Genomic DNA, 16,950 nt, shown 5'->3' with positions numbered 1-16,950 from the left:
ATTCAGGACCCCGGAACGGGACCCCAGATGATGGCCCGTCTCACTGTCCTGCCTTGCATTCTGTACGTGTGTACTGGCTGACTGGGCGGAACTAGTGTCATGAAATGGCACAGCAGACAGTCAGATAAAGTCTGGATTCGACGTCTGCCAGCGCGGTATCGCAAGCGACTCAGCTCATGTCATTCCATGTTGTCGCGTCCAGAGTCCTGAAAATGATTGTAAAAAGAAGACGAACACCGGAGGGTTCTGAATCGAGTTGCGGGGCGGGGCAAATGTCGCGGCGGCCAGACGCGGTCCAAATCCCAAGAAACCCAAGGGTTGCACGAGCCAATGCTGATAGCGATAAGGTTGTACATAAACCGGGATTGGGCTCTTTTGATTGGCTGCATTCCCGGTCGATGATGTACTTCCTTGGATGGGCGTACGCCAGCAGGCCAGCCCCGTCATCAGTTTCCGCGATGCTTCCGCTCTCCTCCCTTCCTCTTCTTTGCTCCCGAGTTTGTTGCAGACGACACTCGTGATACCAAATTTGTTTGAAATGCTTGGGCTTCCATCAGTGCCGCTGTAAGCTTCGTTTCGTGGAAGAAGGCTACTACACACAGCGTGATATTGAACCAATGTGAAACAACCAGAGACTTGGACCATCAACATTTCCACTTGGATGCTTAGCCAGCCCAGATAGGAATCCCAGCACTATCACTTATACGGATAAACACCAAAACAAACCATATCAAACCCGCACAATGGCTCCAAACGACGGCCGACCCGGCCAACCCTTCGACTTGGGCGCTTTCCTGCTCCGCCATCTGCCCTTCTCCTCATCGACGACACCTCTGCAAGCTCTGACCTACCTCTTGGGCATCTCCCTCTTCAGCATCTCCTTCCTCGTCTTCCTCAACAGCAGCGTCTCCTTTGTCATTACCGACTTGATCGGCGTCAAGCATGGTGTCGGTGACATTGTCGGCACTCTCGGCTTCGTCGATGAAATTGTCGCCTTGATCGCCTGCCCCATCTGGGGTTTGGTGTCTGATCGTGTCGGTGTAAGACATGTTGCCGTCACCGGTTATACCATTATTGGACTTTCGCTGTTTGTGTTTGTTCAGGCTACGAATGTATATCCGCAGTTGCTATTGGCGAGGATTCTCTTTGCTGTTGGAGCTACTGCTGCGTAAGTGATATTCAACACGGTGTTCTACGACAATAGCTAATGATCATTCGTGACAAAGGGCGACCATGGTTACGGCAATCCTCCCTTCGTTGACCGACGAGACCCAGGCGCAAACAGATATTGTCGAGAACCCCCCTCTGAACCCGAGGCATAGCATAACACCGTCAGTGGCGTCTGAGGTTACCATCACCCCCGATCGGTTCCGCGATCACAGCACTTCCGAGTCTGGGTTTAGATTTGATGGCACCCAAGGGAAACCCGAAGGACGTGGCAAGCCATCTGCTCTGGCTGGCTACGTGGGGCTCTTTACAGGCTGCGGTGCCCTCGTTGCCCTCTCCCTTTTCCTCCCTCTACCAGCACGGTTCGGACAGATCAAAGGCGTCACTCTCGGCCAGGCGGTCCAATACAGCTACTACGTCGTCGGCCTCGTCTCCTTCCTCGTCGCCATCTTCGTCTTCTTCGGTCTCCGCGGCATCAAGGGTGAAGAAGGTAAAGGATTCCGGACCCTATTCGGACTCAAACAACGAACCGACGACCACTCAGCCCCCTACTCCTCCAAGCAAGTCTCCCCCTACCTGCACCTCCTCCGCGACTCGATCCGCCTCGGCCTCACTGACTCCGACATCGCCCTCGGCTACCTCGGCGGCTTCGTCGCCCGCGCCTCCACCGTCGCCATCTCGCTCTTCATGCCCCTCTTCATCAACGCCTTCTTCATCCGCAACGGCTTCTGCCAAGGCTCGCCCAACGACCCCTCCCCGGAACTCAAGAAAGAATGCCGCCAGGCTTACATCCTCTCCTCCATCCTCACGGGCGTCGCCCAGCTGATGGGCCTCCTCTGCGCCCCGCTTTTCGGCTACCTCTCCAGCCGCAAGTTCACCAAGCAGAACAAACTCAACTACCCTATCATCGTGGCCACCACCTTTGGCATCGCCGGCTACATCGCCTTCCCCCAGCTCAAAAGCCCCGAGTACAAAGACAAGGACGGCCGCGGCGGCAGTCCCGTCGTCTTCTTCCTCGCTGCGCTGATCGGCATCAGCCAGATCGGCACTATCGTCTGCAGTCTGGGCTCGCTAGGCAGGGGCGTGCTGAAAGTAGATGTCATCAACGTGATCACGCACCCGCACCGCGTGGACAGGGAGAGCGAGGTCGCTACTGTTACTGAACCGGCTGATGGCCGGGACGAGACGGCACCGCTGCTTGAAAACCCGGTAGCCTTGCCGGAGGATACGGTGTCTAGAGTGAGACTGAAGGGGTCCGTGGCGGGCGTGTACTCGTGGTGCGGTGGCGCGGCCATCTTGTTGCTGACCAAGGCTGGCGGGTACGGGTTTGATGTTTGGAGCACGGGGGCGCCGTTTTATATGATGGCTGGGTTCAATGCGATACTGTTGGTGGTTAGTTTGGGGATTGATGCGGGGAGGTTTGGGTTTAAGAGGAAGAGGGGAGGGACTATTATTTATGGACATCAGGTGCCGAGTGGGCTTTGAGTTATTGGGGGTTATAAGGTTGTATGTGGCCGGGGTAGGGATATGGAGGGGGATTGAAGTTGCTCATGATAGTTATGATATATGATTCTTTTACTTTAAATATGAAATTGTTCACGGTTCAATGGGAATGTGATGCATGATTAACGTTGGAGTATTCACCAGAAAAGTGCTGCTACGGTGATGATAGTAGACTTGAATGGTAATTCACTCCTCAGTTACTCGTCCACCCTTCCCTCTTCGCGAAGAAAAAAAAAAGAAAAAAGGGAAGAACCATGAAAATGGAAAGAAAAGGTATGTACATATAACACCGTGTCCTCCGTCAACTATCACCGATCCAACGACCGCAATAGCAATCAGTCACTCGCTAAGCTAGAAAAGTGAAAACCGAGAACAGAACTCCCGTCCGGACTTCGGCCATGTACCTACCGAACAGGTACCTACTTACAGGGTTTTCTGTACCTTACCCTGTAGGACTGGCTTACTGTACCGTCGCTCGCTGTAGGGTTAGGTTTGAGTGCCGTGGTGCATGCACATAGAGTATCATACATACCTCTACAGCTGGAGATGCGCACCAAATTGGCCGGTAACTTGCTTGATGCTGCAGTCTCCTGTGAAGTGTGAGTGAGTCCAGCTGGCACTGTGCTCTCTCAGGTCTCTTCTCTTTAAGATGTTCTAAAGGTCTTCTTCATCAAGAAGAAGAAGGCGGATTTACGAAGGTAGGTAGGATGGAATATGGGGGTCCCAACCAAACCTCTACAGAAATTTGTTAGTTAGGTTATGGCTGGTTGGCTGGCTGGCTGGGCGTAAAAGCGAATTAGCGGAGAATTCCCCAGTTGAATCTGTAGACCTAGGTAGGCACGTCTTTGAATCATATGAGGATTGAGGATTGAGGGCAGATAAATGTCTCGGAGTTAAGTATATAATAACTCTCGAGTGAGTGGGTAGGTAGGCTGGAGGTTTGTGTCAAACTGAAGGGACATACATGGTGTTGTCATGGAAGAGGGTAGTAAGGTAGATAGACGGGAGGTTACGCTGTGGTAGCTACCGGAGATTTGGATAATCTCGCGGTTTGTTTCTTGAGGTTGTGTTGGCGAGTGCATCTTAAAGACGTAACAAGAAAAGATCAAAGAGACATACACATGATCTATCCGGACCTAGGTTAGCGAGCGGTAGTTGGCTAGAAACGTCGAGTTCGAGGCTGGAGATGGAAACACAAGTGGCATCACGGGAATGAACACTTCACTTTTCCCAGGAAGACATCAAGGTCAACATGGGTGCACAGTAAACAGCCAGGAAAGTGCTGAGAAGTAAAAATCACGGATCGATATCAGTATGTGCCTTTGCCAGAGGAATCCAAAACGCTTGTTTTGATATTGCTGCTCTGTCTGATGCCCTCTGCCATATGCCATATTGGGTGCTAATCCAAAACTGGTCTGTCTTATGTCCATTCTCACGACCTTGCCATGGCCGAGCTATGTCTTAGTGCCACCTAGACTATAGCGTGTGTCTTTTTGCCCTCCAGATGGTTGCCATCCCATTCTTTGTCCGCTGTTTGATCCTGCTAAAAGAGACATATATCCTAGGTATAACGTTCAAGTGCAAGGGAAGGAAAGGGGATACGGGGAAGAACCAAGTCATACGAACGCGCGCAATTTTAACTTTCGAGCTTGAACATTTTTACTTTGTTCGATTTCGCGGTAAGTGGTGGACAGATAAGGAAAACCTCTTTCACGGTTTCGGCGTTACTTGAAACCACTTTGCCGCTAAAGGTGAATGCAACCGAACACCGACCCCATGCTGGCTGCTTTTTGTGTTATCCCAAATCCACCGCCATCCTAATTCTGACAATGCCGCCTCGAGGAGAGAATAAAGGGGTGCCGTGTGACTGAACAGTCTGGTTTCGATGTATGGTCGTTATGCCGATATTGGGAGGCATTTAGTTGCCGAGGCTGGGGAAGGCAGACTCATCGTTGGGGTTGATGGGAGCAGCCTTGTTCTCGGAGCGGGGGGCACCGCCACGGGCAGCACCACGGGGAGCGCCACGGGGAGCGCCACGAGGACCGCCACGGCCACGGCCGGCATCACCACGGGGACCACCGCGGCCGCCGCGGGCACCACCACGAGCAGGACGCTCGGGCTCGACGAAACGCTGGTCGATCTCGACGACCTGCTTGACCTTGCGCTCACGCTCGCGCTGCTTCTTGCCGGCGGAGCCAGCAATGAACTCCTCGGTCTCATCCTTCTTGAGGGGCACGGCGTTGGCCCACTTCTTGTTCTCAACGACACCCTCGTTGGCCTTGCGGACCTTGAGGGCGGCCTCAGCCTCGAGAGCGGCCTTCTTCTCGGCCTGCTGGACGAGGTACTCGGCGTAGGAGACGTGCTTATCCTCTTCCTCCTCGGGGGTAGGCTCAGCGGCGGCCTCACCCTCGGTGGTGGCCTCCTTCTGCTCAGACTTGGCGATCTCCTCGGCGGCCTGCTCATCCTTCAGCTCGGCCTGGCCCTCGGTGGCGCCCCAGGACAGGGCAGCCTGCTTCTCGGAGCCGCTAGACAGGGTGTTAGTGGACGGAGGAGCCTGTGGCTAGAAAATGCGTGACCGGAACATACGAGGGGATGGACTTGGAGTGGCGGTCGTCGCCGGGAGGGGGGCGACGGCCACCGCGACCACCGCGGACGCGGGCATTAGCACCGCCGCGGGGGGGACGAGCAGCACCCTCCTCAGTGGGCTTGCCACGGTTGCGATCGCTGCCGGCGGTGCGGTCGCGGAAAGCTGGGGCCGAGTGTCAGTTGAGATGGTAGCAATGGTTGGCATGCTGGATGGTAAACATACCGGCCTCGTTGCCGGAGGTCACGTTCTGGCGACGGCCAGAGCCCTGAGCGGGGGCCTTGGTGGGAGCGACGCCATCGGTGTTGCGCTTAGTAGTGTGGGTCGAGGTCTTCTCGACGATCTTAGCAGGGGCGGCGGGAGCGGTGTTATCCTCCACGTCGTTGCCTGAATGAGTACAATCGATCCGTCAGTATTGGTGGTTCCTTGGATTGCGGTTTCAATGTTCCTCCTCGTCCTGCCAATTTCGTGGGTGCCGTCGCGTGGCTGCGTATTTCACAGGAGAGTGGGTAACCAACCGAGCAGATCGAACAGGTTCTGTAGGAGAAAAATCGCAGTCGGTTAGTTTCTTGCTGTCTTGAGCTCTAGATTTCCGCCGTGGTGGCCGGCTGTTCTCGCTGTGCGTCTGGATTCCCATTCTCGAGCTTCCCTCCTCTTGAAGACCCCGGATTGTCGCGGAGAGCCAATATTGGCAAAATTGAAGCTCTCAGCTTCGTTTCATGGCGAGGTGTAAGGTCCATTTATCCACTGCACAGCACGCAGCTCTCGGGCGACCGTAAAACCGGCCATTTCGGGGATTGACGGGGAGGGAGATAAACACACCTTGGAAGCGACCGACATCTTTGCGCTTGACAGGACGTTGGCCTGACTCAATGCGCTTCTTCTAGACGGGGTTGGGTAGGGGGCGGACACAGCGACAACGACGTCTGATTCTCGCCGTGGTGTCGTAAAAGATTTTGGCAAATCGCTCCCGGGCCACAGGGAGCTCGGACCAGTTTTGGCAGTGGCACGGATCACATGGACGCTCGTGCCCCGCCAGCCTGCACCCAAATCCCCCTCCACGGCCCTGCTCTGGCCCTCTTGCCGCAGTTCCCCGCTTCCAACTTTGGCTGACGTTTTGGCTTTTTGGTGAAATTTCAGTGCGCCGCTGTTATTGGTGGTTAGGGCTACCACTTTGCACGCTGCCTGCCCTTTGTTACCAATGTGACGTGCGTATCGATCCGTACACGCCGTAACTTTGGCAGCTTGAGCTCTGTTACCAATCCGGCAAGTCTTGGCAGTGTTTGCTTGATATCATCGTCACCAACGTAAACAAACGACTGGAAGCAGTTGCTCCATCACCAACACCGGACGGCAGCTGCCGTGTTATATGTCAAGTTGCCGCATTCGGCCGATGTGACAGCCTTCTATGAGATCGGACCTGCCTTATGTACCCCAGAGTTCCTGTCAACGGACTTCATGTCAAGAAGGCACGCATTACCGTCGTGCTGCTAGACATCGGCCGTCATGTCTCTCTCGGGGAGGGATTACTTTGGTTGCTGTGCTTGATACTTCCCAACAGGTGCTTTACCGTGGCCACATTGGTGAGAGGCATCTCGGGCCACTTGAGCAGTTTGATATGCAGCCTGGATCTTTCACCTCCCAACTTGTACTTCTATTCTACTTCCTTTCCAAACATCTGTGGAAAGTCTTCCATATGCCATGATATACGACAGGGTCGGACGTTGTACAGATTCTGCGTGTTTGTTGAATTGCATCACCTTAAAGTCACGGCATTTCTACCTGCGTTTTCACAAGTGTGGTTTTTGATGGACTCACCCGTTGGTTTGCAAACAACAGTCATGGCAGAGAGTTGACGCTGTGGTGATCAAGCTCAAACAACAATTATATCAGGACGAATCCCGTTCGCCAGATGAAGCAGTTGCCAGTGGATGATATATCCTTGAAGATTCCCTGTTCAACACACTTATGTACTTCTCGTGGCCCTTTAACACGAAGATGGACATACACCTGCAAAATATATCTCCTCTGCCACATTCAGGACCGTGTCCTCGCCTGAAGAACGAGAGATGGTCATCAGCAATCGTCTCTTTGTCATAGGTTAGTTAAACTGAGGACTTATTTGGGGGTAACAACGAGGTTGTAGGTTGATACGGATTTTATATCCCGATCAACTGAATCCAGTTATTGCACAGATAACAAGTCACGGAGAGCCATTTCATCATGATCAATATGCAAGTCGACTTCCTTGCTTTTTGCGGAGCTCTGCAATTTGTTTCTCTCTTCATCACCTTCCTTTTCGCGATTTCACCGTATTTCTCGTCTCTTGCTTTCCACATAACATTGCGTCTTTCATGTTAGTTATGGCATATTGTTTGAAGTCAACTTACAGGTGTGGTTTAAAAAAGTGTGTCTCCGTGTTTCTTAACAACTAAGAAGGTGTCCGTGGTGTCGCAAAAGAAAGTCAGCGCATGTACCGGAAAGGAAGCATCATCTAGCCTGGTTACCATAGTTTGGCATGAGATGGATTTGCTTCAGTTGAGCTGATGTGTAGCTCTAAGGCTATGCAAAGAGTCGTTGACGGTAGGAGTCGTCCTGACCAGACATCACCATGTCCATGACTTTCACGAACTCCGTGTTAAGGAGTTTGTCAATCATTTATGTGTAGATTTGAGCCACGTTATGCACCTTATTATACGATATCTACTCTTGGATATTGGCGAGGGATGTCCGAGAAGGCTGCTATAAAGTATTTCTTACTTTATACTTCCGTTAACTGTATCAAATACGCCAGAACATTATCTCTGTGAGCGAAAGCCACAGCTCAGGCCTTGGGCAATAGGAGAGCACCCGGCCGGTAGAAGTTGCGATCAACCCATCTCGTTAACATGTACCTCTCAGGTCTTGCTTGATACAAGTGCTAGTTCACGGGCGGACAAGATATCTATTACCAGGCAAATATGCATACGGAAGCCACTTGCCAACCGCTCAAGCCAGCAAAACTGGAGGTCTCGACAACACAGCACAGAAGTAGGACACTTTGCGCCTACAAGCACTACGGCTACAACCTCAAAGATATTACACTTCAATTAGGACCACAAGCTCTACGAAGCAGCAAAAAAAAAAAGTGCTTGATTGCTGAGGGCTTGAAGGACACTCCCACTCTCGACATCTCCGCAAGGCCCAGAGTTTCGAGCTGAGCCCGCCTACTCGTCCATGATTTGTTCCAGACTGCCTAGAAAGGGGGCTCTCATCACACTCCAAAGAAGATTTTGCCTTAAGACCCCTCGGCTCTACATGGAGCTAGACAAACAAAGTCCACGAAGAAGAATGATTCAGCTGGTCAGTAGAGGTTTTAGAGACCTATCCCTTGCTTTGAGAGTTGTCCAGCAGAAGGCAGTTTGTAGTTGGGTCACGAGATTATTGGTGTGACTCATCCTGCGTTCGGCTTCCCCGGCATTATGTTCGCCAGCGTTTGAGTTGAGTTCAACCAAATCTGGTCCGCCTTCGAATACGCTTCGGTCTTCCAGATGATCTCCAATCCAAGCATACTGAAAAGAGATAGCAGGAGGTAGTATGGGTGAATGCTTGAGGGTAGGCTCGACATATATGTGCGACCACCGGTCAGCGTGTCAAGTGGCGCCTCAGCGGCACGGTCAGGATGGCGACCCGAACCTTGTCGAAGCGGATGCATGGAAGGGTTCCCGCTGCGGTTCTACTCTCGACACTCGACAGGCTGGAGGAACAGGGAAGTACTCAAACCAGAATGAGAGGATCCAAGAAAGCTCCATTCGGGCCCATCCCGTATGTTCTGGAAGCAGTCCATGTTGCAGAAGTGCTGAAGGGCAAGCCGATACGTCGCGATGGCTGGGCTGACAGAAGTCCACCGGCTATGTGGTCGCCTGATCGTTCCTTCTGCACACGGCTATCATCGGCACCTCCACCAGAAGTCACTATCCACACTTCCACAGGCAGGCAGCTTTCCGATGTGGAACTGAGGTTTCACTGGAATGGAAACAACACTGCGGATCCTTCATTTGACTCCAGTCATTCCCGTACCTACCCCGGGGACAGTTCCTTCTCTTCCGGTGGTCACAACAGATGGCTGGCCAGCTGAGTCCAGACTATGCAGTGAGCTGCACGCAGGACTCTCGCGCAGGGTCTTCTTGCAGACGGGTATGCTAATATTGAATGGAGTATCTATGTGTCATTGTTTACCCTATGGGCTACAGCACATGGCATGGGTGGAAGCATCGTACCCATCATCTCCAGAGTTAAGGACTTGGTATCAGCAGAAATATACTGTTTGTCATAAGGGGGACAACTGTGTAGGACTATATCCAGCCTTACAGCATGTTGAGATACAACGTTGTGTCTCAATATCAACCCAGAACCAACAACGCCAACTTGGCTGCTTCACTGAAGACCTGAAGGTATTCTTTCCAAGTAACACCAACATGCCATAATGCTAGTCCTAGGCCCAGACACTCTCTAGAAGTTGCCAGAAGGCAAAATGATGAAACTTCGGGTCTGAGGAGAACTGGAAGACGTCCTGAAAACAGCTATTCTACACGAAGTAGTCTATGGGGCACCCACCCCAAAAGAAGTTTCGAAGCTTCATCACAAAAAGGCTAGTTGACAATCATGATAAACCGATCACCGCTAGACTCAATGGGTACCGGTCCCAAATGCCTTTCTTTCCTAACTGCGTGTGTTTGATCGTGTTATGCCATCGACTGTTCCCAGAAGTATCACATGGTTGTCTTCATCATGACCACAATATCTAGGTATTGCACAGGAAATAACTCCCGACTCCTCCTCACTTTTGAACACATATCACTACCTCTAACTCCCTCTACCCTTAAACATAACCTTCAACCGTGAAAGGAATTCATCGATGGCGTGAGGGGAAAAAGATCCAGAGTCAAGTCAAAGTGAAAAAGAATTCGTAACGCTACGTTTAATATAGCTAAAAGCCCAAGCTAGTCTTTCTCCAGCTTTGGTTGCTGAATTATGACATGAAACTGAGCAAGGCCATTATGGTTTGCTTTCCAAACTCTGGAAAGATATTTGGAGGGTCTGTATGTTCTCTTCGAACATTCTCGTGACATTCGGATTCACTTCTGTTCGCCTTGAGATCTTTTCATGCCTATACATCGCCGACGAGGTATTGAATACACTCAGTCACCAGGCACCTACAACATCGCTCGTTCACATTTGTTTACTTTTCCAACCCCCAACTCCCAATCTATTCATTCACTTGGCGGCTCTCATCCACTGCTGCCAACCTCACATCACAATGATCACATGTCATCCATCCTCCATCCTCCATCTTGTTTACAGTACTCACCCCTCTATCCAACCTTGGCAGCCAACTCAGCATTCCTCAGCTCCTCCCATCTCCTCCTTGACCCCTCGCAGCCTCGGCGGGCGCCCCCCACCGTTCCCCGTTCTCCAGCCCCCGTTCCCGTCCGTCTCCGTCCTCAGCCCCGACCCCCGGTCCACCGGGGCGCCGCCAGTCTCCACAAATCAACCGGACCCGGACCTCGCTTTGTTGATCTCCACTTCGCCCGGTCCGGGTCCCATGTCTGCAAGAAAAAAGGAATTTTTGCGGGCTCCAGCTGACGCAAAAACAAAAACAAACACGGTATGGATCCAGCAGGAAGAAAAACGGTTATCGCAGCCCTGTAGGTTTCGGTGATAACAACCGGGAGAGGGAAGGGGTCCGCTATTTTAGGCGAGATCTTCTTTTTGCGCGTGAGGTGGGACTTTGTGATGAAAGGCCTAGTAGCCGGCTTTATTGCCGGACGAGGCTTCCCTGACTTTTCGAGAAGGGGACTTCGTTGCTGCTTTGGGCTTGGTGAAACGGAGTGCCGGGGGGGGGGGGGGGGGGGGCTGGAGTGGGAAAAGCGTAGGGGACAAGAAACAAAAAGACAAACATGCAAAAATGTGGAAGACGAACACCTCAGAAAGTTCGGAAACCTTCAATCGTGAAGGGCGCATTTATTGCTAATACAATCCCTATTAACCATCATAGTTAAGTAAAGGCCGAGTACAAAATAATCAAATAACGCCGTATTGTTAATATAATCCACCAGACCTCAAAAGGCGGTATCAACTTGTCAACTTCCAAGTCCACCACACCACAGGGAACCACAGAATTTATCTCTTTTTTACCCATCCCATGAACATTTAGATCGCCAGACAAGACTGTACAAAGACTGGATCTAGATTCATTGATCGCCAAGCCGCTTGGCCGTTATCAACCCATTCTCCATTTTCTGTTTTACCACCAACCGCTAGCAGCTGTCCGTTCGTCAATCCATGCCATGTGTCGTTTCGGGTTTCTTCTCGACCGGTACCGGTCCGTTTATCTGCACACGGAGTACCGGCCCGTAGCTTGGGGAGGAGTTGGATGTGGAGCGTGCACGCTCCGATGACAAAGCCGGTCAGGAAAGAAGAGTCTTGGCCCGTTACGTACGCGTCTCCGCCGCCGTTGCTGGCTGCGGTCTTGCGGGTTAGGTAAATTTGTGAGGCCAATCATTTGATGTGATGTGGTGTTAATGACTCTATAGATATGCGAGTTCAATATGTTTGTTTGTTGACTTTTGTTGTTATTTCTTGGTGGTTGTTGTGCAGTAGTAGGTGACGCTGGCTGGTATGGCTATTTACATCAGGTAGACGGGACTCGGGGTAATGTAAACAACACTTCCTGCTCCCCATGGCCCGGTTGTCATCATCTGCCGTTGCCTCGACTGTCTCGTGGTATTTCCTCCGCACCTTGTTCGTTTTTAAAGTTCCGTATATCGTCATCGTGATGACAAGTTGAGTGTCATGCTCCGCCGTTCCCCCATTTTCCATCCAAATTGCCGGTAGCCCAACAGAAACTGACGGTTAGAAATATCAAACGCCCAAACCAGACACCATGCTTTTTGTCGAAATTGCGAAAACTCCTTTTTCCTTCTGTGATACGAATCAAATCATCCTATTTTCAAGAACATTTTCGTTTTCTGGTAGAGATACAGTGAAAGTAGACGAAGACAAGATATCAAAACATCCTGACATCACCAAAAGCCAGTTGCCATTCACAAACAAAACCTCGAAAAATTATCCAAAAGAGAGAACAGAAGAGTGGGGAGACGGGTTTCTCTCTCCCATAAAAAAGACAAAACCCGCTGATTGTGAATTTTACCCAGTGCTAAATGCTTCACGGGTATCTTTTTAAAACATTAACTTTTCCGGTCGTACTTTTGTTGTTGTTGTGTCTTCTCGCGTTGTCGTCGTTCGTCCGAAGCGGCCGTAGTGCCCACCAAATTTTTGTAAACCTCCTTTCTCCATTGCTGTGCAATTGCTGATCCGGCTAAGTTGTGCTTGTTGTGCCGGTTTGTCGGTCCTTCCAAAATGTCGAAATCCAAACAGATGTGTGTCGAATCGAGTCACGGTGAAACCCATGACACCCCGCGATCCCTCCCTAAACCATACCAATATCCTCCTTTCTATCCGTCTCTTTTACCGCATGTTGCTGGTGTCGAACGAGAACTGTGTCGGAAAGGCCATGCTGGCACTCAAACCGAAAGGATCGCCAAAGTCGTATTGGTGGTCGAGAAGCTGGGCCATTGGCGGGTACGCAGGATGCTGTTGATGGGAGCCGTTTTCGATCGGTGACTGCTGGTTTCCTTGAGGACCGGTGGTGACAGGGGACGAAAGTGACATCGCCTGGGGGTCGCCGCCGTATGCTTGGCCGGGGTAGGGGCCGGGTCCGCTTGGAGTATCGGGGGTCTCGCCGGGGTCGTCCATCATGTCGGCTGCGGCGTCGTACTCCTGTTCTGAATTACGGAATGAGCCTAGGACGACAAAGTTCTATTAGATGGGGAAAGGGGAAGGAAGAAAAGAAAACGGGTCAGCTTGCCGAGTTGTTCAATATGATTCTGGAAGGAAGGCGTGGGGTAAAACGAAGTCGTGTTTCCGCCAATGCTATTCCTCATGTGGTTCTGTCCTTGCTGAAGTCCGGGCATCTGCATGTGTCGTTGTTGCTGAGCTAGGCCGGGCACTCCGTTGCCCAGTTGCGACGGCGGGTGAATCTTCAATGCCGAGGCGGGTGGAAGATGCGGTCGGATCGGGGGAATCATGCCGTCGGAAGTGGCCGGTGATGCGCCGCTATGAGAACCAAAGGTTGCTGTCGTTGATGGCGAGGCCGAATGCGATGATGGTGTTGGCCGACTCTTGGGCGATAGAGCTGATGCGTGAGAATGAACCGGAGGTGGCAGGGGAGAGATGGTGATTCCGGGCTCGAGTTTAGGGGCGATGCTCGACTGCGATCTACGGGCATGTCTGTTCAGGAGAGCCCGCTGAATCGGCGGCTGCTGTACCAAGTTCTGGGGCATATGAGTAGGTCCGAGATTTGGACTGCCCGTCTTGGCATGGAGCTCTGCTTGAACATCAATGCCTGAGAAGGAGAGAAACTAGAGTTAGCAAAGCAAGACTGGTGATGCGGGTCCCCCAAAAAGGGGTGTAAACAAAAACGCGAACATGGGAAAGTCGTAGACAAAAGTACCTTTCTCAAGGAGGATGCGCTCCAAAAGCGAATTCTTGTAACGAAGCATCAGACATTCGTCAGCGGCATGTCGGTGGGCAGCTTGCAGATTGGCAAGGTTCTGCTCGTGGGTGCGGATAGCATCTTCAAGCTGCTTGATGTACTCAGTCCTGCGCTCACGGAATGCAGCTTGAGCCTGACGGTTCCTCTGCTTCCGTTCCTCGGAGGTGGCATAGATCTATACACATGTTAGGAAATTATTCACCACTATTTACGTCCGCAAGAAAAATAAATAAAGTCAAGATCTTACCGGCTTGCGACCGCCTTTGCGCTTGGGCTGTTGGTTTTCCTGGGGAGCGGCGGTTGTTGTTGTGGCACCTGTATTTTGACGATTGGCCTCACCAGCAGGTGCCTCTCCCTCTCTCTCTCTCTCGGGGCTGGACTCCATTTGCGAGTCTTCGCTATCGTCTTTGGTGGGATCGTGCTTATCGATAGACATCTTGTCTGCCATGTCCTTTCCTTCCCTGATTGTACAGAATAGTTGCACTGGCAGACGTTGTGTGTTCTGCCAGTGAGAGTGTATGATGTGTGTGCGTGTGCGTGTGAGCGTCTGTGACTGTGACTCTTGTGCAAGGTACTCCGTAGTAGAGGGCTCGGCAGGGGGGTTCGGTAGTGGTGTGTCTTTGTTGATGCGGGGCCTGCCCAGGAGCAGCAGATTCGGGGAAGAACCTAATGCGGGTTGAGTGCCAACGTGTGCTGCACCACGGCACTCCTCGCCCGACAGCGAATGGGTTTTCGATATGGGATGGCAAGACACGCCCAGGTCTCGGTTTCTCCTCTCTCTCACAAGTCCCCTCCTGCTAAAATTCTCCGAACAAGATGGACTGGTCCAGGGACAGCTTCGGGAACCAGGGATGATGGCGCCAATCAGTGCGTAATGTCGAATCTGAAATCTGGGGAATGGGGGTAGGATCCGACAGTCTGGGACCGGCGATAAGGTAAGGCAGAGAGCGTCTGTACGGAAAAAGGGGGTTGGAAAATCAAAACAGTCCCGCGTTCCCCCGGATTCCGTGTGTCAAGGCTCGACTTGAAGACGGTTTTTTTGGAGGGCCAGAGATAAGCTGAAGGTCGATGACAGGTTGCGCATGTGTAAAGAAAAAGAGAAGAATGGGAGGGTTTTATGTAATGTTAATCCCCCTGGTGGTGGGTGGAGGGTCCGCAAGCCTCCGCCCATGTCCACTGGATTCCCGCTGGATCCTCACTGGATGTCGTCCACAGGGCCCCGGGGGTCATACCCTAACCTACCTCAATGGCCCGCATACCGCCGCTACACTAGGCCTTGTTTGGCTTGTCCCTCGAGCTTGTCACTCGCGAAAAAAAGACTGGAGGAAGGGAGCCCCGCCGGCAGCTTGAGTTTGTGGTCTGGTGAGTCTGGCCAAAGACAAATATCCAGTGTCTTCCTACCCCCGAGACAACACAGGACCGCCTTCCAGCTCTTCCTGGGACCAAAATGGGTCACCTGCGCCCGTTCTGTTGGATGGCACAGATGGCCACCATTGCCCCTGACGACACTAGCCCGGAAACCATATGGCTCCATCGACTCCCTGGACGACCGACGTTGACGCCCCGTTCCACCCCCAGCCTCCGAACGCATTCTTCCACGTTGCAGGCTTCCCCAGACGAAAGTTCGAAACATCAGCAACGGCTTCTCTCTGGGTACGGCTATGTTCCGTAGTGGCTACCGTACCTGGACCCCGCGGCCCTCAGCAAGCCTTTCCCGTTCGTCCTGGTTCCTCGTGTTTTCCACATCGACGGATTTTGCTTGGCTGCCAGCCCGCTCCCCACAGTGGCATCTGGCGGACGAGTTCGTCTGGAGCCAATGGTGCCTGTCGTGTTGTAAAGTGGAATTCCGATACCGCTTTGGGAAGTCTTTCTGCAGCACCCGCACCATCAGACGATTCGAGTTGCGTAGGCTTGGCCGGCCGGCCGGCTGGCTCTCTGTCTTCCGTTGTGCTCGTCTCCAGCTACCGTGTACCTCGATGGCTGCTTGTCGTTACATACCAGCAGCTTTGGTCTGTTTTGCTACAGGAATGCCGATAAGGCTGGGCAGGTTTCGTTGTTAGATCTCGGAACTTTGCGTACGGAGATCAGGCTGTCTCTACTCCCAATGATGGTTTGTCTAAGAGTGTTAAGATGATTTGGCACAGAGAAATCATAGACCAGGTACCGTGACAGGTCGCATGAACCGTCTCAGGAACACGTTGTTAGTGCGATGTTCGCCGGAGCAAACCACGCAAACATCCGAGCCAACTTGAAATGGCAATGCCTACAGGTTCCGGCTCGCAACTGGGCTATGGGTTGCTGTTCGTTTCTAAGTCCTTACTACCCATTGTTGGTTGCATTCTTATGAGCCTCCTTCGTCACCTCAAACGATGGAGCAACTGTCGAAGGCAGATCTGGCCTTGGGTCGTGGCGTGTAGGACTCTAGGACTACTCGCCTCTGCAATGTTCTTATGGTTCGGATGTGTGAAGCAGAATCGATCGAGTCTTTGGTGTCGAAGAGTTCTCGCTTCTGGAACAAATTCTTGGCCACATTCCGATGACGCATCTCAGGCCGTTGAAAGCCGTACAATTTTTTTCTTTTCCTCCAAGAGGGGTATAGAGACACGTATTATGGATGAGGTGGTGTCTCTCACCAACAGGCAGCTCAATACGGCAGTGAGCTTCAAGCTGCCATGAAATCGCAGCTTACACCTGGCTTGTGTTCCCAAAGTCTGCAGACAATGACGTCCGTCTGAACAAAAGTAACTCGCATTTTGAGGAGGTTGCCAAAACCTTTGGACTGAGGTTGTCAAGTTGTCAAAAGCTGTCAGCGAGATCGGTCTCTCCACAGCGGGCGGTGGGAGGGGAACAAAGGGTGGGAGGTGTGGTATTGCAGGTTTCATGCATCATTGGCGCCCCGACCTTGAGGGGCATATTGCGGATCGGTAGCGGAGCTAGCGGAGCCACGTTCATGTCTGTTGAAGTCCCTCGCCTTGCCAAGGCCCCAATACCCTCAAAATTTTCCATGGTCACCTGAGAGGGCCCACCAAACAAGCGGGCACGCTACTGGCAACTTCCGCCCTGACAGCTTGATCCTTCCATTGTGGATCGTGATATTGGG

General features: G+C 52.2%; 5 protein-coding genes across 5 annotated transcripts; 3 read left to right on the top strand and 2 right to left on the bottom strand.

Annotated features, from left to right (window-relative positions):
- The first annotated feature begins 421 nt into the window (after positions 1 to 421).
- B0H65DRAFT_498392 (uncharacterized protein) lies at positions 422 to 2,769 on the top strand. The gene is made up of 2 exons (XM_062827811.1): positions 422 to 1,168; positions 1,227 to 2,769. Exons 1-2 carry the CDS (start codon positions 744 to 746, stop codon positions 2,650 to 2,652), a joined length of 1,851 nt encoding a protein of 616 aa, XP_062679540.1. The 5' UTR covers positions 422 to 743; the 3' UTR covers positions 2,653 to 2,769.
- Positions 2,770 to 4,588: 1,819 nt separating this feature from the next.
- On the bottom strand, positions 4,589 to 6,094 carry B0H65DRAFT_551046 (uncharacterized protein; the record flags this gene model as incomplete). The annotated part of the gene is made up of 5 exons (XM_062829778.1): positions 4,589 to 5,195; positions 5,257 to 5,419; positions 5,480 to 5,641; positions 5,773 to 5,791; positions 6,077 to 6,094. 5 exons carry the CDS (start codon positions 6,092 to 6,094, stop codon positions 4,589 to 4,591), a joined length of 969 nt encoding a protein of 322 aa, XP_062679539.1.
- Positions 6,095 to 10,189: 4,095 nt separating this feature from the next.
- Positions 10,190 to 10,997, top strand: B0H65DRAFT_264378 (uncharacterized protein). The gene has a single exon (XM_062822667.1). The coding sequence runs from the start codon at positions 10,338 to 10,340 to the stop codon at positions 10,953 to 10,955; it is 618 nt and encodes a 205-aa protein (XP_062679538.1). The 5' UTR covers positions 10,190 to 10,337; the 3' UTR covers positions 10,956 to 10,997.
- Positions 10,998 to 12,763: 1,766 nt separating this feature from the next.
- Positions 12,764 to 14,298, bottom strand: B0H65DRAFT_430837 (uncharacterized protein; the record flags this gene model as incomplete). Its single annotated transcript, XM_062824904.1, has 4 exons — positions 12,764 to 13,098; positions 13,152 to 13,700; positions 13,809 to 14,025; positions 14,098 to 14,298. 4 exons carry the CDS (start codon positions 14,296 to 14,298, stop codon positions 12,764 to 12,766), a joined length of 1,302 nt encoding a protein of 433 aa, XP_062679537.1.
- Positions 14,299 to 15,995: 1,697 nt separating this feature from the next.
- On the top strand, positions 15,996 to 16,586 carry B0H65DRAFT_264276 (uncharacterized protein). The gene has a single exon (XM_062822666.1). It carries the CDS (start codon positions 16,104 to 16,106, stop codon positions 16,524 to 16,526), a length of 423 nt encoding a protein of 140 aa, XP_062679536.1. The 5' UTR covers positions 15,996 to 16,103; the 3' UTR covers positions 16,527 to 16,586.
- Positions 16,587 to 16,950: the final 364 nt, after the last annotated feature.

This window comes from Neurospora tetraspora (genome assembly GCF_033439725.1).
Source record: "Neurospora tetraspora strain CBS 560.94 chromosome Unknown B0H65scaffold_6, whole genome shotgun sequence".
Classification (NCBI taxonomy): Eukaryota; Fungi; Ascomycota; class Sordariomycetes; order Sordariales; family Sordariaceae; genus Neurospora; species Neurospora tetraspora.
This window is presented reverse-complemented; position numbering and strand designations above follow the sequence as displayed.

Coding starts and splice junctions, on each gene's coding strand:
- B0H65DRAFT_498392 (XM_062827811.1), top strand. CDS start 744: ATGGCTCCAAACGACGGCCGACCCGGCCAACCCTTCGACTTGGGCGCT. Junction 1,169..1,226: donor GCTGTTGGAGCTACTGCTGC/GTAAGTGATATT, acceptor TTCGTGACAAAG/GGCGACCATGGTTACGGCAA.
- B0H65DRAFT_264378 (XM_062822667.1), top strand. CDS start 10,338: ATGTTCTCTTCGAACATTCTCGTGACATTCGGATTCACTTCTGTTCGC.
- B0H65DRAFT_264276 (XM_062822666.1), top strand. CDS start 16,104: ATGGCAATGCCTACAGGTTCCGGCTCGCAACTGGGCTATGGGTTGCTG.